The sequence below is a fragment of the Otolemur garnettii genome, unplaced genomic scaffold (genome assembly GCF_000181295.1).
Source record: "Otolemur garnettii isolate 467f Iridium unplaced genomic scaffold, OtoGar3 scaffold00035, whole genome shotgun sequence".
NCBI lineage: Eukaryota > Metazoa > Chordata > Mammalia > Primates > Galagidae > Otolemur > Otolemur garnettii.
This window is the reverse complement of record NW_003852430.1, coordinates 1,283,473-1,306,146: the sequence shown is the minus strand read 5'-3', so window position 1 is coordinate 1,306,146 and position 22,674 is coordinate 1,283,473. Positions and strand designations below refer to the sequence as shown.

At 35.8% G+C, this 22,674-nt stretch overlaps 1 protein-coding gene across 1 annotated transcript in view; it reads right to left on the bottom strand.

Moving 5' to 3' along the window:
- The window catches only part of EFHC1 (EF-hand domain containing 1), a 49,117-nt gene that overhangs the window by 15,870 nt on the left and 10,573 nt on the right, over positions 1 to 22,674 (bottom strand). Inside the window, exons 4-7 of the mRNA XM_003789642.2 lie at positions 18,650 to 18,799; positions 17,051 to 17,243; positions 8,035 to 8,255; positions 1,668 to 1,808 (exon numbers count right to left, since the gene is read on the bottom strand). Of these exons, the coding sequence (XP_003789690.1) occupies positions 1,668 to 1,808; positions 8,035 to 8,255; positions 17,051 to 17,243; positions 18,650 to 18,799 (705 nt within the window). The remainder of the gene's footprint in view (positions 1 to 1,667; positions 1,809 to 8,034; positions 8,256 to 17,050; positions 17,244 to 18,649; positions 18,800 to 22,674) is intronic.

The window sequence follows — 22,674 nt, the reverse complement described above, 5'->3', positions numbered from 1 at the left end:
GTTCAGTTCAGTGATTCTACATATCTTGCTAGTTGATTAGCATGTTCAAGTATGTACACAGACACACAGACACACAGACACACACACACACACCCTTTTCAGCAAGAAGGCTAATCCATTATCTAGTCTATCACTGCTACAAATAGAAGTCCTCTTCAACATGTGGTGATATCTCACATTTGGCCAGGTTTTCTTATGTGAGTATAGAAGATTACTATAGATTTCTATTAACTTCTAAGTTAATAGAAATGTATCCTTTCTCCTCATTTAGCTACATCTAACATTATTCATAGACATTTTGGTAATAATTACATAATAATTTTTCCAGGATTTTTAGGTATGGAAGGTAAGCTTATAATTATGTAGTTTATAACATACAAGCCTTTTTCTCCTTTCTTATCCTAAGCATTATAATGATTCTTTTTATTATTATTATACTGGTGCTCAATCAAAAGAATACAAGTTGAAAGTCACAAAGATGAGTTTTAGTCCTGTCTTGGCCTAAGAAGCATTAGGACCAGGGATAAGTCAATTAGACTCTTCGATTCTTATGTTCTGAAACATAACCTCTGCTGGAAGTTTTGGAGCAAGTTTTACCCATTTTAATGGGTAAAATATTGTATTGACTTATTCATGAACGATGTACATATATATATTTATATATATATAAATAAATTCATTTGTCCATGCAACAAAGTTATTGATTACCTACAAAGTTTAGAAAGACATGATTCCTGCCCCCTAATGAGTTTATTGTTACCATATTGTAATTCAACAAGGCTCTTGAATTTTAATAGTAACTCAAAGAACTTAGTACTACTAGTTTAGTAGTACTACTTAGTACTAGTGGAATTTGTTAGAATTCTCTTTTCATTTAAGGTATTGTTTACTATAGTGAACAATTACTAATCACACATGTTTTCATTTAATTTTTATCTTTTCAAATACTTGTATATAGTTTGAAACATCAAATGACCCACCACTCCCCACTCCTAATTCCTATTCCCAGAAATACCTTATTTTAACTGCTGTGACTTCATGTCAATATTTCTACATAAAATGCCTATGTTCCCATTTGTATAGTTTTTTCCATTTTTAAGATATTATCCTTTGAATTCCTATCAGTAATTTGTCTGAAGTAATTCAGGAAGTTTGTCTGAAGTTAATGCAGGATTTGAGCCATGCTCTCATATAACTTTTCGAGGGCAGTAACTATTAAACTGGTATGATTCCATTTATTCTATTTAGTGAATGTAATATTTTTCAGCTAGATATCACAGGTAATTCTAAAATTTAGTAAGATATGGTCCTTACACTCAAGGAAATCACATTATACTCAAAAGGCATACAGATATACAAGTGGTTTCAATATAACTCATAATTTCATAACTGCTTAATAAAAGAGGCAAGAAGGTCTATTGACATTTAAGGAATAGAAGTGAGATATTAATGATCCAAGAAAGAACTTGGGGGAGAAAGGCCTTGAGTTAGGGCTTGGTTCAGGGGCACCATACTTTAATACTATCCAACCTGCCTGAAGGCTGGGTACTAGAGCCAATGGTTACCTGGTTAATCACACTCTGACAGCTGTTATTCTAAGCTTACAGACAAAATGGACATAATACTGAGACAGAAAAAAAATCTTAATACATAAAAATTAGCCTCACCAGTGCAGCCAAATAACGAAGCACCTTGTTATCATTCAACAGCATTTTAATAACATCTTTTTTTGGAGCTTTTGGAATGAGAACAAAGCAATTCTGAGCAGAATCTTCAACGAATCCGTATCCATTATAAGGAGGTAATTCCTGGAGACAAATAAGAAACAAGTAAGGCAGATGCTATTTGTGTTAAATTACATTAAAGGTAACAGTAACTTTCTTTAAAAAGCAACTCTGGAAAACACTTATTCAAAAATATTTTCTAGGGCGGTGCCTGTGGCTCAAAGGAGTAGGGTACCGGCCCCATATGCCAGAGGTGGTGAGTTCAAACCCAGCCCTGGCTAAAAACTGCAAATAATAAAAAATAATAAATAAATAAATAAATACCATGAAAAACAAAGGCCTATTTAAAAAAAATATTTTCTATATACATGGATATAAATATAGTAAAAAAAATGCCTCTCATTCCCTATTTATTTATGGATTTCACATCATGTTTATGGATCATAGAAGTAACTGTTGATGCTACAAAGTAACTCCCTGAGCTAGATAGAAACTATTGCTGATGTTCACTGACCCCTCACTACCAAAGCAGAGCCTGGTCCTGCCCTCAGTCTCAATGCAGATGACCTTGTGGTCATCCTAAAAGGCTGAGGCCCACAGGTCTGTCTGCAACCTCATTGTTCTTCTGTGTGAGCCTCACCCTGAAGCTCTGGAAGTGTATGTGTGTGTACACACGTGCATGCTGGAGTTGAGGGAGAGGTGGGCAGCATTTTATTTATGCTGCTTTTCCTCCTTTTTACCTCCATATTTCTGATATGTTTATTTCTTGATTTTTATATCAAAAAAGAAGATGATGCTAATTTTTTTTTTTTTTTTTGAGAACTCAGACCTCTTGTCTAAATAGGACCCTCCTTTTTTAGTGAAGCTCATTTATGAATAGGAAACCAAGTTTCAGGTGCAAAGATTATTTGATGAGTTGGTATGAAGGTATACATTGAATGGTTCCAAGGTATACATGAAACTTCCATGTTTCATTCTGGCTCCATGAAGAAATTGACACATCAGCGCTGGATGCAAAGATTCATTTCCCTAAGAATTTTAGGTCAGAAACCAGGTTTTCCCCTTCCTCTTCAATGCTAGCAAACACCAGTGGAATTCTATTTCCATGACTCCTTTTTGCTCTGCTTTATCAGGAAATTCAGCTTGTACCACACTTTTTATTTATAGATACCCTCCCAAAAATCTTTTTGTATATTGCATTCGGGCATTTTAATAAATTAGTCCATATGGTTGTAGTACCATCTATAACAAGATATTCTCTCAACAATAAATTACACTACTAAATTTGTCCTAGGTGTATTGCCTGGAAGACTGACCCCCTCACTCATTTGCTGGGGTCTAGTTAATGTGATCCCTCTATACCCTGCTACAACTTTCTATCCCTGGTTTCTGCTAAGGGTTAAGATGACTGAGGTATAATGACTAAGGATCATTCATGTAAAGCTAGTATGTATAAGGTATTTGCTGCTTGGTCAATGAAGCTCTCCTTTTTATTTCTGACAAATTTCACAGACCATCATAGAGAATTATTTTATAATAGAATTATTTATTATATGGAATTTATTGGAAATAAAGTGACCAAACACTATGATTAATGTGCCAAATATATGAATGCCTTATTATATAAAATTAGTTTTATTATGCAGAAAAGCTGTAATAGGGAAAAATAAACAAGTCAAAAATTATAATTGTTCTTCAGTTTTCTCTGCTCTTTATTTAAAGTCTTCTCTCCATTTTTCCCCCCTTAGAAGACAGATTAGGGAAAAAAAAATGACAGTAAAAAGAATGGGGAACAGGCTGGGCGTGGTGGCTGATACCTGGAATCCTAGCACTCTGGGAGCCTGAGGAGGCAGCTTGCTTGAGCTCAGAAGTTTAAGACCAGCCTAAGCAAGAGTAAGACACCATCTCTAAAAATTAGCTGGGTGTTGTGGTGAAAGACTGAGGCAAGAGGATCATTTGAGCCCAAAAGTTTGAGGTTGCTGTGAGCTATGACCCCATGGCACTGTAGTCTGGGAGAGAAAGTAAGACTCTGTCTCAAAGAATGAGAAAGAGATAGGAGAGAGAGAGAGAGAAGGAGGAAGTGGAGGAAGGGGAAGAGGGAGGGAAGGAAGGAAGGAAGGAAGGAAAGATGGATGGATGGATGGATGGATGGATGGGGGAAGAGAGATATTCTAAAGTCAAAATCTTTCCTTGACTCAAAAGATGGATCAAAGTCCTTTTCACTGAGAAAAGGGCACCACTATTTTGTAATCCATTCCCACCCTCCTCCAGGTTAGCTGAGACTCCTTATTGTAAGAATGCTTGACATACAATAGAAATGCCCTATTAACTTGCAGTTTGACTTTGGGTAAATCCCTTGAACTGGGCTCTCAGGCTATCCTCACCTCTAAAATAAACTGCTAAAGTTGATCAAAACCTAGACCCGTTCCTATGGCATATTTCCACGTATACTACATCAAATGATATCAAAAAAAACTTTGGGGCAAAGGTTTCATGATAATTCTCAGAGAACACATTCACTGATAAAGAGTTCTATCAGAGAAAAAACTGACAACAAGAGGTATTATCACTTCCTCTTCCTTTTTATCTTATTGCTCCTGGGAACTCACAGCATACCTAAATGCCAATCCTTCTTGGTAACTTTTTATGAAACATTTCTAAAAGGGGGGTTGCAGTGACCTACTCTCTTTTCGAGGAAAATACATATGCTTCATATACCATCTTCTTTAGTACAGCTGAAGAAACCTAGTACACTAGATGAAGACTTTAAAACCACTGCCTTAAAAATATTCAAAGAACTCAAGGAAGATGTGAAAAAAGTCAAGAAAATGATGTGTGAACAAAATGGAAATAATAACCAACAGATAGAAAACCTAAAAAATAAACAGAAATTCTGGAGCTGAAAACTGAAATTAAGAGAAATTTTTTAAATCCGTAAGGATTCAAAGATCAGGCAAAAGAGGAAAAAAATCAGCAAACTTGAAGTTAGGAAAATGGAAATTATTGAATTTGAGAAACAGCAATAAAAAACACTAGAGAAAACTGAACAGAGCCTAAGGCATCTGTAAGACACCACCAAGCAGAACAACATATGCACTGTGACAGTCTCAGAAGGAGACAAGAAGGAGAAAGGAAGTGAGAATAAGGTCATGTGCCGCATAAAGATGTCTTAGTCAGTGATGGACCATGTATCCAATAGTGGTCTCACAAGATTGTGATGGAGCTGAAAAATTCCTGTCACCTAAGTGATGTTGTAACATTGCAGTGCAATATATCATTCCCATGTTTGTGGTGATGCTAGTGTAAACAAGCTTACTGAGCTGTTAGTCATGCAAAAATTATGGCATATACAATTATATACAGTACACAATTGTTCTGATTTTTTTTTTTTTTTTTTTTTTTTGTAGAGATAGAGTCTCACTTTGTTGCCCTTGGTAGAGTGCTGTGGAGTCACATAGCTCACAGCAACCTCCAACTCCTGGGCTTAAGTGACTCTCTTGCCTCAGCCTCCTGAGTAGCTCGGACTACAGGCGCCCGCCACAACACCCAGCTATACAGTACACAATTGATAATGATTATGAAGGACGATGTTACTTGTTTATGTATTTATTATACATACTTTTTATCATTATTTTAGAGTATACTCCTACTTATTAAAAAATGTTAACTGCAAAAAAGCCTCAGACAAGTCCTTCAGGAGGGATTTGAGAAGATGGCATTGTTATCATAGGAGATGATAGCTCTATGTGTTCTACTATCCAGGAAGATCTTCTGGAAGGATAAGATGTAGAGGTGAATGATAGCAATCTTGATGATCTTGACTCTGTGTAGGCCTAGGCTAATGTGTATACTTGTGTCTTAGTTTTCAGCAAAAAAGTTTAAAAACTAAAAATAAATTTGAAAATAAAAAAGCTTATAGAATAGGAATATAAGGAAAGAAAATATTTTGTAAAACGGGACAATATGTTTTTCTTTTCTTTTTTTTGCAGTTTTGAACCCACCACCTCCAGTATATGGGGTCAGCGCCCTACTCTATGAGCCACAGGTGCCACCCCAACATGTTGTGTTTTAACCTACATGTTATTATAAAAGAGTCAAAAAGTTTTAAAAAATTTAGAAGTTCATAAAGTAAAAAGTAAAAACTTATAGTAAGGTTAATTTATTATTAAAGAAAATTTTTTAAAATAAATTATCGTTGCCCAATTTTACAGTGTTTATAAAGTCTATCGTAATGTAGGGTAATGTTGTAGGCCTTCATATCCACTCACCAATCACTGTCTGACTAAGCTAGAGCAACTTCCAGTGCTGCAAGCTCCATTGATGATAAGTGCCCTAAATAGGTATCTCTTTTCTTAATCTTTTATACTGTATTTTTACTGTACCTTTTCTACATTTAGATAAACAAATACTTACCATTGTGTTATAATTATCCAGAGTATTCAGTATAGCAATAGGTTTTACCCTAGGAGCAATAAGCTCTATACTTCTAGGTTTGCATAAGTATACTCCATGATATTCACACAACAAACTTGCCTACTAAAGCATTTCCCAGAATGTATTCCATCATTAAGTGATGCATGATTATATTTGAGAAAGTTTTCAGTATGGCTGAAAACTCCCTAAATTTGATGAAAGACATGAGTATAAATATCCAAGGAGCTTAACAAATTACAAGTAAGATGAATTCAGAGATACATTATAATTAAATATTTGAAAGACCAGAGAAAGAGAGAAATTTGAAAGTAGAAAGAGAAATATCTCATTTCATACAAAGATGCTCATTAAAATTATCAGCAAATTTCTCATCAGAAATTTTAGAGGCCAGAAGGCAGTAGACCAATATATTCAAAGTACTAAAAGGAAAAAAAAAAAAACCTGTCAACCAAGAATACTGTAACCATAGCCATATCCACATTGTTCAAAAATGAGGGAGAAATTCACAGGTAAACAAAAGCTGAAGAAGTTAGTTATCACTAGACCTGCCCTGCATGAAATGCTCATGGGAGTCCTGCAGGGTGAAATGAAAGGATATCAGACAATAACTTGAAGATGTATGAAAAAATACAGATCTTGATAAATGTAAATATATGGGCAATTATAAAGTTATTGTATTATTGTAACAAAAGTTTGTAAATTTGTTTTCTACATGATTTAAGAAACTAATACAGTTTTGCAGGGTGGCACCTATGGCTCAAAAGGGTAGGGCGCCAGCCCCATATGCCAGAGATGGTGGGTTCAAACTTAGCCCTGGCCAAAAAAAAAAAAAAAAGAAACTAATACATTTTAAAAATTAATCTAAAAGCTAGTATTGTTGTAGCTCTTGTTTGTAACTCCATATATCCTTCCTACATACTTAAGAGACTAAAAAAGCATTGAAAGTAATTTTTTAAAACCACTGAATTATACACATGAGATGGTAAATTTTATGATATGTGTAGTTGACCATATAAAAAATGTTTAAATAAAAACAAAAATAAATTTCTAAAAAAGTAATACATCTACAATTCTTGGTATAAATTAAAAACATGCGTAGGAGTATAAAAAGAAATGTCTCTTGTCATCTCCTGCTTCCCTCCCAACCTTCCCTTTCCTACATGTTGAACTAACCACTGTTAATAGTATGGTAGATATCTCTCCAGGTCTTTCCTTCAGCATACATAAGCAGATGTTATATATAGAAATTCATAAAAATAGGACCATATTATACATACATATTCACTTAAAAATATGTTATAGACATTTTTTCATGTTAGTGTGTATAGAATATTCCTTTTTTTTTTTTAGAGGCCTTTTAGTCTTTTACTTGTATAGATGGATATATTATAACTTATTTTGTCAATCTCCTTACTCTTTCTCTTATTATAATGTTACAACACATATTCTTTGACATATCTTTTTATAATCTCCAAAGCATATTTTCTAGATTAAAGATATGCAATGTTTTATTTTGAAAGAAATATAAATGATAACAAACTGCCTTTTAGAAAGATTATTCTGATTGGCTTTTCCATTAACAGCATATGAAACTTCCAATTCCTTCACATAGGGCAAACACTAGATACTTTTAAAATTGATCAGATCCAAAAACCTCATTATTATCATTCTATTTATTTGACTATCAATTAGATTGGGGATTTTTTCTTTTTTCAGCCATTTATATTTCTTCTTTTGTGAACTACTCTATTACATGTACTTTGCCCACTTTTTATTGGGTATTCATTATTCACAAAGAAGTCCTTTTTTCTTTTTCTTAAATTTCTACCTCAAATAACTTATTTTGTCACCACATTAAGAACTGCTATCCAATTACCTGTTTTATAGGAGGTGGTTCCTGCTTGCTCACATTGACAGGTGGCAAATCAGAGATTCCAAACTTCTCTTTGTAATACTGCCGAGTAAATGGGTCACAATCATAAATGAAGAAAGTTCTCCCAAGGATAGTAAGTGGTTTCCCAACAATGAAGTCTTTGGCAGTGTACCATTCCAACACCTCTTGATCAGAGATTTCCAGCACACACCGAGGGAAGTTCTCTAATATAAGATAGTATTAGAGAGAAAAAAAGGAGGAATGAACATGGAAAGAAAGAATGATATATAACAGCCAGGCATTCCTGAGATCCTGTAGGAGTCTTTTGCTCTGGTCAAGGATCAGGGACTTCTCTGCAGTCCCTCTAGAATATAGGGCTATATATTTCTATTTGTTGGCAGGACAAATAAACATTATCCCAAATGGCTTTTGTAGAGTCTCTTTCCCATATTCAGCTCAAACTATCACTACAAATCATTAACAGAATTGATGCTTAGAAGAAATCATTATGGAGGAAGGAATAAGTTCCCTTCTATAAAGATAGTTACTTAGCTCTAGGAGAAATCCAAGTTATTTAGTTCAATTTGCTACCCATTTATCCATTCATTCAACAAGTTTTTAGTGACTTCCTATATCATACTAGGTATACTGATAAATATTGGGAATACAACAATTAAAAATATAGATACAGGCTGGGTGTGGTGGCTCATGCCTGTAATCCTAGCACTCTCGTAAGTTGAGACAGGAAGGTTGCTTAAAGTCAGGAGTTTGAGATCAGCCTGAGCAAGAGAAATACTCTATCTCTACAAAAAATAGAAAAATTAGCTAGGCATGGTGGCAGGCACCTATAGTCTCAGCTAATTGGGAGAGTGAGGCAGGAAGATGGCTTGAACCTAGGAGTTTGAGGTTGGAGCAAGATATGATGATGCCACTGCACTCTGCCTGGGGTGACAGAGCAAACCCTTATCTCTAAATGAAAAGATATATATATACATATATATATACTTGAAAAAACCATATATATTCATATATATTTTAAATTCCTGCCTTCATGAAGGAAATATTCTGCTTAGAGAGACAGACACTAAACAATTATACAAAGAATAGTTGCAATCATTGGTATTAAAACAGCGTGACCTAGTTCTGGAGGTGGTGACCAGGGAGAACCAGCAAGATTATTATTATAGTAATCCATTTATGTGAGAATTAATCATGTTTTTAAATTTTAAAATTGGCTTGGCACCTGTGGCTCAAGTGGCTAAGGCACCAGCCACATACACCTAAGGTAGAGGGTTTGAATCCAGCTCGGGCCTGCCAAGTAACAATGACGGCTACAACCAAAAAATAGCCAGGCATTGGGGCGGACGCCTGTGGTCCCAGCTACTTGGGAGGCTCAGGCAAGAGACTTGCTTGAGCCCAGGAGTTGGAGGTTGCTGTGAGCTGTGATGCCATGGCATTCTACCCAGGGGGACAGCTTGAGGCTCTGTCTCAAAAATAAAGAAAGAAAGAAAGAAATTTTAAATATTTAAAAAATGTTTTTGTTACATGGATACCTTTCATAATGCTTAAGTCCAAGCTTTTAGTATGTTCATCACCCAAATAGTGTTCTTTGTATCTGACAGGTAGGTTTTTACTCCTTTCTCCCCATTTCTTGATTTCCTATGATCTTTACATCTCTTGGTGCCTGGGTGTGCCCTTGGATTGGCTCCCAATTATTAGAGAGTATATGTGGTATTTGATTTTCCATTTTTGAGATAGTTCACTTAGGAAAATGGTCTCTAATTCCATCTAAGTTGCTGCAAAAGATATTATTTTGTTCCTTTTTATGACTAAGTCATACTCCACATATATATTGTACATACCACATTTTGCTAATTCATTCATGAATTGATGGGCACTTAGGTTGATTCTACATCTTTGTGATTGTGAATTGTGTTGTAAATACATTTATGGGCAGAAATCAACCATTTTTAAATGTAGAATCAATCTCATATTTTTGGAATAAATCTAATTTTATTGTACTGTTTCATGAAAACTAAAGGTTAACTTGTTTAAGATTGATTCCCTGAAGCCTGGCCTCCATGGAAATCATAACAATCACTCAGTTCTGGTAGAATGCCACATCTTACAGCTGTAACCACAAAGCTTTGACACAGAACCACTATCACATGAGAAATAAGAAGTAGGCTGTTATTCTCCTAACTGGTTATTATTAAGATTGAAAAATAAGGCCAGTTAGTTTCTGGAAGAAGGCTAAATTTATGCTATATCAGGCATAAAGGCTTGAATTCCAGCCCTTGATTATGCCAAAAGAGGGGCTGGTATTTCCCGAATCATGCATCTTTAAAGCTCTACAATCCAAGGAACGCTTCTCCTAATGTCTAGCATTTAATCCTACTAGATGACTTTGAGCTGCTGTAGGAAGTAATGGGCAACAGCGTATCTAGCTCATGACTACTTGAGTTTCCCTCAGTATACCATATTCCAGGAAATCTGGTATATGTTTGTGCCTGCCAGCAGTTTACCTTTGTTTGCCCAATAAATTATCTTTTTCATATACTGCTGAATGTGGTTTACTGATGTATGTTTAAGATTATTGCATATACCTTCCTAAGTGAGGCTATCTGTAGTTTTTCTTTTTCATGGTGCTCTTGGTTTCATTGGCTTTTTAAATGGATGTAGTAAGAAGTTCTTTGTTTCTAAATGAGCTTTTGTTAGGCTTGGGATTATCTGCTCTTTAAAAATGTTTGACAAAAATCCTTTGTAGAATTATATACACCTCATGTTTTCTTTGCGGAAAATGTTAAAATTGAGTCTACTTCTTTAATGGTTGAAGACATCTGGCTTTCTATTTCTTCTTGAATAAGTTATATTTTTCTAAAAATGTGCTCATTTTACCTAAGTTTTCAAATTTATTGGCAGAAAGTTGCTGGTATTACTCTTTTATTTTATGTTTAATCCCTATCATATCGTTAAGAATGCCTCTTATTTTGTTCTTTTTTTTTGTTTTTTGGCCCTGGGTACAGTGTCATGGTATCACAGCTCACAGCAACCTTAAACTTCTGGGCTTGAGCAATCCTCTTGCCTCGGCTTCCCACGTAGCCAGGACTATAGGCACCAGCTACCTTTTCTCTTTTTAGTAAAGATGTAGTCTTGTTCTTGCTCAGGCTGGTCTCCAACTCCTGAGCTCAAGCAATGCACCTAACTTGGCCTCCTAGAGTGCTAGGATTACGGGCATGAGCCACCATGCCTTGCCTCTTCTTTCATTTTTAATATCATGTATTATATATGCATCTTCTTTCACCAATTCATAAATTTTGTCCAGAGCTGACATTTTATTAGTTGTTTCTAAGAAACAACTTTTGGCTTCATAAGTTTTCTCTGCTAACTTTGTTTTCAACTTTATGTTATGTTCAGGCTCTTGTTTTACTCTTTCCTTCCTTTTAATTTCTTTAGGTTTTAGTTTTTTAGAAGTTTTTGAGAAGTATCCCTAGCATCTTGAAATATTCCTGTAGTTTTTTTTGTTTGTCAGTATATAATTGTCATAATAGTCTCTGATGATCTTTCATATTTCTCTGGTATTAGTAATAATGTCTTCTTTTTTGTTTCTGAGTTTATTTGGGTCTTCTCTCTTTTTTCTTATCTAGCTAGTGGTTTATTGATTTTTTTTTTATAAAACACCAACTTTTTGTTTTATTGATCCTTTGTTTCTTTTTTTAATTTTAGCTTCCATTTCATTTGGTTCTCCTCTGATCTTTATTATTTCTTTCCTTCTACTAATTTTGAGTTTGGTTTGTTCCTGCTTTTCTAGTTCTTTGAGGAGCGTCATTAGATTGTTTATTTGAAATCTTTCTACTTTTTTGATATAGGCATTTATTGCTATAAACTTTCCTCTTAGCACTGCCTTGACTATATCACCTAGGTTTTGGTATGTTGTATTTTGATTTTTATTTATTTAAAAAGTAAATAAAAACTTTTTGTTATATATTCCTCAATTTCTTTCTTGATCCAGTGATCATTTAGGAGCATGTTGTATAATTTCCATTTATTTCTACAGTTTCTAAAATTTCTATTGTTACTGATTTCTAGTTTGATTCCAATGTGATCTGAGAAGATGGTTCATACAAGTTTGACTTTTAAAGTTTGTGAACATTTGTTTTATGTCCAATATATGGTCTATCCTGGAGAATGTTTCATGTGCTGATGAGAAGAATGTATCCTGTAGCTGCTGGATGAAATGTTCTGTAAATATCTATTTGGTCTATCTAAGTGCAATGTAAGTCCAATGTTTCTTTTTAATTTTCTGTCTAGATAATCCATCTAATACTGACAGTGGGTATTGAAATCCCTAACTATTATTGTATTAGAGTCTGTCTCTCCACTTAGATCTAATAATATTTGCTTTCTATATCTGGCCACTCTGGTGTTGGGTGCACATATGTTTAGAATTGTTATATCCTCTTGCTGAACTGATCCTTTTATTATCATATAGTGACCTTCTTTGTCCCTTTTTTACTGTTTTTGACTTAAAGTCTAGTTGTTTTCTTTTTGCAGTTTTTTGGCCGGGGCCAGGTTTGAACCCGCCACCTCCAGTATATGGGGCCAGTGCCCTACTCCTTGAACCACAGGCACTGCCCTTAAAGTCTACTTTATATAAGTATGACTTATTTGGGTTTCAATCTGCATGAAATATCTTTTTCCATCCCTGTACTTTCCGTCTATGTATGTCTGTATAGGTGAGATGAGTTTCTTTCTTTTTTTTTTTTTTTTGAGACAGAGCCTCAAGCTCTCCCCCTGGGTAGAGTGCCGTGGCATCACAGCTCACAGCAACCTCCAACTCCTGGGCTCAAGCGAGTCTCCTGCCCCAGCCTTCCAAGTAGTTGGGACCACAGGTGCCCGCCACAACGCCTGTCTATTTTTTTGGTTGCAGCTGTCATTGTTGTTTTTGGCGGGCCCTGGCTGGATTTGAACCCGCCGCCTTAGGTGTATGTGGCTGGCACCTTAGCCGCTTGAGCCATAGGCATTAAGCCGAGATGAGTTTCTTGTAGGCAATATGTAGTTGGCTCATTTTTAAAACCCATTTATCTAGTATATATCTTTTAAGCAGAAAGTCTGATCCATTTACATTCAAAGATATTGGTATGTGAACATTTGATCCTGTCATTTTTGTTACTGAGTTTTAAAACCCACTTTATATATCCTATGAAAATTGCTTTGTCAAATATATTTCACAAATATTTTCTCACAATCTTTAGCTTCTCTTTTCATTTTCATAATAGTGTCTTTTAAAAGCAAAAGTTTTAAATTCTGGGTTTTTCTTTTATAGTTTGTACTTTTTGTGTCACCTTTAATTTAAGAAATATCTGCCAAACCCAAGGTCACTAAAACTTATGTTTCCTTTTAGAATTTTAATGGTTTTTACTTCTTACCTTTAGGTCTATGATCCATGTTGAGGTAACATTTGCATATGGTGAGGTAAGGGTTGAGGTTTACTTATTTATTTTTTACATGTGCTATCCAATTCTTCTAGAACTATTTGTTAAAATGACTATCCTTTATCAGATCATCTTTTCATCTTTATTAAAAATCAAATGACTATATGTATATATGTGTGAGTCCATTTCTAGACAATTTGTTCTGTTCTATTGATGTATATGTCTATCTTACCAGATTGTAAAGCCTTATGAAATATGGGCTTATACTAGTTTTAGATTTCCATTGACTAGCATGGTTCTTTCTTCCTAAATGAATGTTCAATTAATATAATATTTGAACGAGGCAATAAAAATGCTCAATTAGGAAAAACATTCAACTTTCTAGAGCACAAAAAAATCTAACTAAGAGGTGTTCTAGATTCATTTGAAATGCAAGATCAGGTTGAGTGTGGTGGCTCATACTTGTAGGCTCAGTACTGTGGGAGGCCAAGGTGGGAGGATTACTTGACTCCAGGAGTTTAAGACTAGTCTGTGACACATGGTGAGATCCTGTCTCTACAAAAGATTAAAACATTAGCAGGGAATGGTGGCATATGTCTATAGTCCTAACTACTCAGGAGACTGTGATGGGAGAATTGTTTGAACCCAGGAGTTGATTGTGCTACTGCACTCCAAACTAGGTAATGAGAGTAAGACACTGTCTAGGAAAGCCAGTTTAAAGGATAGCTAATATATTTAGACTTTCAGAACCTCATGCCTTAGGTTTAAGAGCTGAGTAGCAGGCTTTTGGTAGAATAAATACCTATTTTGACATCACCTCCTGGTCACTTGTAATTACACTCAAAAAAAAAAAAAAACTTTCAGAATTCTAGATCTATATGTGTGTGTGTGTGTGTGTGTGTGTGTGTATTTCTGACTAATCTTGACTATTAAAAGAAGGCCCTATCAGAGAGAACTTTTAAGAGATACCCCCATAATTTCCTTATTACTGTCCAGCACAAACTCTTTGCCTAGCCATCATCTCTTAGATGCCCCTAAACATGCCATAATTGTTCCTAATTCCCAACCTTTGCTCTGTTCTTCTCTGTGTGTTCTTTCCCTTTGTTGTCCAACATTCTAAATCTGGCTATAATCCCAGCACTTCCACAAAGACTTCTTTAGTTTTTTAGGCCCAAATCTGTGTTCAGTGACCTCCATCTGTGTGACAAAACTAATACATAATCAGATATACTCAATGTCATTATTTTACAGCTTTGTGTATTTTATATGACTTGTCTCCCTGGGAACACTAGAAACGCCTCAAGGACAGGATTCTGAGCTGGGAGTTACATTTTCATTTTATTCTCTATAGCACTTAGCACATGAAATGCTTCCCATAGCAGATATTTAACTAAATTTAATAAAAATTGCCCATTAGATAAATGTCTTTCAAAGTCAGCTGCATGACATACCTTTAAAACCACCATTCTAGTTAAAGGTATTATTTAAATTGTGGGAGCTCAGCCTTTTCTGTACTGTTACCTCATAAGTAACAATGATTTTCAAAAAAAGATATGTTTCCTCCCTCTAAAAAGGACCCCTTATATGTCTCTAGGCTGCCTCCCCATATAACTTTGATAAAAATTTTTTAATTAAAAAAACATGTAAAGTTATAGCAAAAGAACTTATAGAAGATGATTATATATTGAAAGTGTTAAACAGAGATCACATTGATAAGACAGAGACATACCTAGAACCCCAAATTTCAAGGGATTCAGTTTCAGTATGGCTTTTTTTTTCCATGCCACCTGGAATATATTCCTATTCTTTCTTTTTGACTACTGTAAATCCAACGTTTGTTAGCTCCAGATGGGAGTAATTTCTGGCTCATTTAAGCAGTCTGGAAGGCCAAAATTCGTATATTAGTTTCTTTTTTTTTTTTTTTTTTGAGACAGAGCCTCAAGCTGTCCCCCTGGGCAGAATGCCCTGGCATTACAGCTCACAGCAACCTTCAACTCCTGGGCTCAAGCGAGTCTCCTGCCTCCGCCTCCCAAGTAGCTGGGACCACAGGCGCCCGCCACAATGCCCGGCTATTTTTTGGTTGCAGCCATCATTGTTGTTTGGCGGGTCTGGGCTGGGGATTTGAACCCGCCACCTTAGGTGTACGTGGCTGGTGCCTTAGCCTGTTGAGCTATAGGCGCCGAGCCAGTATATTAGTTTCAGTATCACTGAACTCAAAGACGGTTCTATTGGAGGCTAAGTATAATATGCTTGGTAGGCAGTAGCTGCACTCTGCTGAACCAGGGCACAGATCCAGTTGTTGCCATTTGAGAATATAAGCTGTGTTAGCAGTTAGTCTCAATTTTCAAAGAAAGAGATACTTAGGGTGAACTCTCCTAATTTTAAAATGACCATTTTTAGTCCCTCTTATCCTTTTCCCCCCAATCTCCTTCTCCTCACATGCAACCATTCTAGTGTGCAGCTTTTTGACTATGTACTATGTTTTGCATGTATTTCACATTATATGAATGCTCTTGTATTATGTATCTCATTTTATCTTTTTTCTACATAGTACTATATTTTTAAGATGCATGCATTTGTTTCCTGGGTATATCTTGTTTATTGCTTCTAACTACTGCATATTAATAAAAAAATGTATGTTCCCCACATTTTGTTTACCAGTCTCCCAATGACGAAAACTTCCAACTCCTTACCTTTTAAAAAATAACACTGTGTTTTAAAAAAATACACTCTGCAGGCCAAGTAGTACATATGGGTAGGCTGAATTTAGCCTTAGACTATCAATTTGTTTATAACCTCTGATCTAGACAAACCACTTACTCATTACCTGGAAATTTCTTATTTCCTAGTTCTCAAAAATACAGTGAAAAGAAAAAAAATCGGTGAAAATATTTTCAGAATTCTGTTAGCCACCCTAACATTACAGATGTCATTACATGTGACCAAGAGGACATTTGTGTAAGAGAAAATTCTTTAAGTGTTAAGTCAGTAACAAAAGAAAGCCTAGTTATCTCAGGACTCAGTAAACAACAGCTATCCACTGCTATTTTGCTGCATTCTCACTCTCCAACATGCCAGGTTATTTTAAACCAGCAAAGAAAGAGCTGGGGTTGACACAATGAACTCCACCTCTATGAGTCACAGACATTCCTTTTCCAGTTTCAACTCAACCCACATGGAAACATCCTGTTTAGACATAAAGTCAGGAAAGCATGTAAGGTAATGCTAAGCTATATTCTTGAATGACAACAGGGCTGTTTGAAAAAAATGTATTAATAATCTAATATTAAAGGGCTCCAATTCAGAAGTCTTGCTCTATGGCACTTTAAATGAATCTCCCTCTTCTGTTTTCATTTTGTTTCCTTGAGCTAGGTATCAGTTACCTCTACCAGACTGTCTCAGAAGCACAGTGATACCAAGAGGAATGTAAAGGAGGGAAGTTGTGGGAAAGCCATTTTCTGAGCACCTAAGAAAACACAGCTAAAGCCTTTTAAGCATAAAGGAATATCCACACTGATTAAGTAATTCCTTTAAAAATCCTAAATATGTACCAAGTGGCAAAGGATAAACTGAATCAAACATACTTGCAGTCTCCGCTAAAACTTTAGGCATACGCTGGCGGTTCACCAGGAGTGGGAAAGGATCTCGCCCATCATTCCGTTCATGGACCTCTCGAATTTCCACCGTATCATCCGTAAGATAGTAATGAATGATGTAGGTCCGACATTCACCAAACATGCTGTCGGTGTCATCCCAGATTGCATAGAATCGAAGAACCTTTGAGGAATCCAAAGTAGTGACTCAAGTAAGAATCCTAAAAGTGGACAGTTTAACTTAGCTACTTCGGTATTTACATATCAGACAGTGATGGACAGATTAGCTGGAAAGACCATGACATCTCAGATGGTAAATGGAAAAAAAGAAATATTCAGACAGCACCTGTGGCTCAGTGAGTAGGCCCCACATACTGAGGGTGGTAGGTTCAAACCCAGCCCCGGCCAAAGTACAACTAAAAAAATAGCTGGGCATTGTGGCGGGCGCCTGTAATCCCAGCTACTCGGGAGGCTGAGGCAAGAGAATCACCTAAGCCCAAGAAGTTGCTGTGAGCAATGACACCATGGCACTCTACCAAGGGTGACAAAGTGAGACTCTGTCTCTAAAAAAAAAGAAAAAATGTCTGAAATTATATACCAGATGTCAGCAGCTGGAAAGAATTAAATAATAGGATTGTAAGTTTGTGCCAAGAAAGAACAGCTCACTTTGATCTAAAATATTAGTCAGGGAAAGAGAAGTAAAATCAACAGAGCAATAAGGTCCTTAACAGCGGTTTATACATACGTATTAAAGAAGGTACGTGTGAATACGGTTTACATACAATCTATACGGAAAATATTTCCATTTATTAACCAGACTTTTCTTATTCCCATCAATACACATCATTTAATGATAGTATCAACACAATCTTTAAATATAAAATAATAACAGATATATGATTGATACACAGAAAATCCATAAAAGACCATACTAATGTTAGGTTAAATTTTCTGAGCTAAAATAAGTTCAATTTCTGAAAAAAAGCAGCAAAAAAGCATTGTGGGTCTCTCCTTTTAATATAAAAAGGAGAAGATTCAAATCAGCTTATACATATCAGCTCACAAGGGACAGGATTAGAATGGTTGGAACAGAACTGGAAAATGCTGAGAGCCTTCTGTACTCCAAAGTAATATAACATTTAACTGGGAAACATCTGCAATGGAATTTCTGTTAAATTAACTATTTTAATATTAGAAACCTACACATATGCAATAGCTTTGAAATTTCCCAATAATTCATTTAAGGTTTCCCTAAGGATCCTATGAGATTAACTCATACTTAGGGAAAGACATGGTCAGATGGAAACGTAAAGTGGGAAGCAGATGTAGCTCAGGAATAGGTTAAGATTTAAGTGTCTGGTGGAATTCACAAGACTTAACGCCACAATCTTCTCTGGATCTCTAATGTGAAACTTAGGGATTCCCACATTTCTAACTCTAGATGAAAACAGAAAGCACTGTACTCAAACAGTTAACTTACAGAAATAATGTTTCAAAGTAGTTTCCAATACAGCTGCCCAAACAGCTTGCTAAGAAATTCCTGCCATATCTGGAAACTAATAAGCCTACTGAGGTGCTTAGGTCACTTACTTGTTTATCAAAGGTGAGAAACTGCTTGAGCTGATCAAAGTCCGATGGGGTGACGTAATTACGAACAGGCTTTTTTCGGAGTTCAGTGTAAGGATCCAGAGCCATCTTCTCTGGTGGATTTAATTCAATTCCTTGACTTTCTAAAAATGTCTAAATAATTCAAAATTAATAATAATTTTTCTTAGAGCTTCTTAGAGTAAGTAATAATGTAATGGTATAAAAATAAGTGTAATGATCATTTTCATGCCATTGCTCAAGTCAACCATTGGTTTGCTGGTTGAGCATATCTAAGCTCCATTGTCTCCACCTGATTCAACTCCATAATGCAAATGATAATTGATAACTACCTGAAATACTCCATATTGTAAAATTACTAGGTAATATGCTAAGCTAGTTGAAAGGCATGGTGATAAAGTAACTGGATTCAAATATGAATTTAGATCAATAAAATTTAACCAAGAACAGAGTAAGTTCTAGGGTTGCTTACATACAGATGTCTGGAACCTAACCATGGTTTCAAACAATATATAATTCATATGGAGGCAAGCTGTACAATGGCCAAGTTAGGATGAAATCATATTCCCAACTCACTTAAAAGAAATGTTGTTTATATATGATTAAGTCCCTCCCCTTCACAAAAAAGAAAAGAAAGCCTACCCACAAGTCCCAAAAATGCTTTGATAAAATAGGAAAGCGAAACCAAGTACTCAAATATCCCCATAAAAAGTTAAACAAATGATCTGAATTTGACATAGTTTTGAATTTTCTTTTTCTAATAATGAATAAATACTAATTTCAGAATCACTCTGTCTTTTAATACAGCTTGGCATTTCATCTTCTTAAAAGCACCACCATAAACTGTACCTTTTTTGATAGACAGAAAAAAATTACTTCATGGTTATCTGTTAACATTATGGAAGTGAAAATTAACTTAAAATTTGGGTTTCTTTGGGGAATTATGCAGCTTGCTTTTGAACATTTCAACAGAAAACACACAGAACTCAGAGCCAAGTATGTGAATGCTAGTATTAGCTCCACTGATAACTATCCTGTGATCTTAATATTTAAACGTTTAGTAAGCAGTCGCCACTATCTTTTCAGTATAAAAACATTAAGATCTTCTATTAAAGCTATTGAACTGGAGATAATGATTAACAATAAAATTTTCCCTTGAGATGCAGGTTAGTATGGCAAGAGTGACTGATTGTGGTATTTAATGAGCACTGTACTCCCTTCTCTTAACTTTCAACAGATAATTGGGCCTTTTTAAAACCCTATCTTAGGAATTCTGGCAGGCATGCAGAAACTTCTTCAAGTTGTCTGTTTTTTCCTGTCTCTTAGAAAAGCCTTCTAATGTCTTCAAAGAATTATTCTAAAATGTCCCAGAAGGAGGGGAGAGAAAACAGAATGCTTTTGAGGGAAAGAAGAGAGATTAGAGGAAATCCCCCCATACTAGAAAAGACAGGGGTTGGTGAGTCTCAGAAGATCAGGATTCTATGTGTTTGCTATAGGGTACTCTGGCTCAGGCATTCCAAGTTCCAGGATCTTACCTAGTACCAAAGCCCTGGGTCATTGGATAATCTATGGGTTCTGCCTGTATGATCTCTGGGAGTACATCTGCTTCCTGGTTATTCACAGGGCTTGGAACTTTTTTTCTATAGCTGCCACTTGCCCAGGTATAAGATGGGCTTGGAATCTTTGGCAAAGCTGAGAGTGAATAGAGACACCAGCTGTTATAGACCAAATGTTTGTGTGCCCACACCCCAATTTCATATACTGATGCTCTAACTCCAAATGTGATTATTGAGAGATATAACCATAAAGGAAATAATTAAGATTAAATGAGCTCATAAGGGTGAGGCTCTGATCCAATAGGATGAGTGTCCCTAGAAGAGGCACTAGAGAGCTAACTCTCTCTCTCTTCATGCACATGCACTGAGAAACAGCCATGTGAGCACTCAGCGAGAGCTGGCTGCAGGGAGAGGGCTTTTAGTATAACCTGACCATGCTTGGCATACTGAGATCACACCTCCTGCCTCCAAGACTGTGAGAAAATAACTGTCTGTTGTTTAAGCCACCAAGGCCACGGTATTTTTGTTATGGCAGCCCCAACCAGCTAAGACACTATCCCCTTTGGGTTGGGCTTAAGTTGGTTATACAACATTTTTTGAAAAACAATATTTCTTGTACACTAGAATATGTAGAATAGAATTCACAACTTTTATACCAGCAATGATGTTTTAACAAAAAGATGCATTCTAGATCTATGACTTCTAGAGCTTTATTTTTTACTGTGTTCAGTCAGTTCTGTCTACAGGACCAAACATTCATTTAGAGCAGTGAGGAAGAGGTAAGGAGGAGTTGTGGTGATACACTTGGATAGAGGTGTTTCCTGGTCAAATCATGCCATTTAGGCAGCTCTCTTCCTTAACCACTCATTGGTCTAGTCTGAATAAAGAACAATGAATTAGATGGGTATAAGTTTTAAATTTTCATAGGAGCCAACTTTAAACCTAATAGATCAATTGCTGAAAACATAATTCAATCCAGTCTCAGTGCCTGAAATAAAACAGCTCTAGTCAAATATCAGCTATTAAAACAAATTGATCCTCTTTACTCACAGATTCCATGATTTGTGAATTTTCCTGTTCACTAAAATGTATTTGCAATCCTCCCCCTCTCCCTCCCTGCCCCCCGGGCAAAACAGTTGCCATATATTGCAGTCATTCATGAATATGCACCCAGTGGCAAAAAATGTGACTTGCCCAAATGGGCAAATTCTTAGCTAAAGTTGAATGAGGTGAAGTTCTGGCTGTCTTATTTCAGCTTTCACAGTGTAAACACATATCCTTTTGAGGTCTATTTATTGCCACATTTTATTTTTTGCATTTTTGTACTTTTTCTCCATGATTTTGCTGTTTAAAGTGGTCCCAAAGCACAGTGCTGAAGTGCTGTTTATAGTGTTCCTAAGCACAGAAGGCTTTGATGTGTCTTGTGCAGAAATGTGTGTGTTAGATAAGCTTTGTTCAGACACAAGTTACAGTTCTGTCAGGTGTGACTTTAATGTTAATGAATCAACAATATATATTAAATAAGGTGTCTCTAAGTAGAAACATACAAAATAGCTTACATGTTAATTAGTTGGTTGACAAAAATGTTATGACAAGAGATTGGCAGAAACCTAACATTGTATTCCCATCAAGAGCAGTGATTTAGTATTCACTAATTCAGCGTTTGGGGTGACTTTATAGGGCTTACCTACTGTGAATAACAAAAATTGTCACTGGATTAGATCAACTGCTCAGTGATGAACTTGTAAATGTTCAAACTGTGCATGTAGACACAATAATATAAAAAAAATTAATATCTTTAAGTTGAGATAACATTTTATAATTTCTCACTGTTGGTACAATTCTGAAACTGCTTATGGTAAACATTAGAAATCAAAATAGGTTGAAAGAGGACATTATCTCAAAGGTGGTCTAGCTTTCTATCCTGTTTTCCTCTGTTGCTTTAGAATAGTGTGATACCAGGGTTTCTTTCTTCACTTCCTTCAGGCCTCTATTTACGTGTCATGATATCAGTGAGATCTTCTCTCATCAGCCTTTGTCAACAGCCCCAACTTTCATTCCCTATATTCAGCCACAGTTTCCTCTATTGTCTGGTATATTACGTGTTTATCTGTTTGCTATTGTTTATCTTCTCCAACCAGAATGTAACCTCTATAACGGCAAGTCTTTAAATCTGGCACCTAGAACAGTACTTGATACAGAGTAAGCATTCAATGAACATTTGCTAAATTAACTACTAGGAAAAAAATTAAATGAGTGAATTCATAGGAGCTCAGTGCATGGTAAAAAATTAATCACATTTGGCATTAGGTAGTAAGGGATAAAAGACATAAAATATTTCAGAAACTATCTTTGTTGGTCGGGTGCAGTGGCTCATGCCTATAATCCTAGCACTCTGGAGGCTAAGGTGGGTGGACTGCTTGAGTTTGACACTAGCCTGAGCAAAAGTGAGAC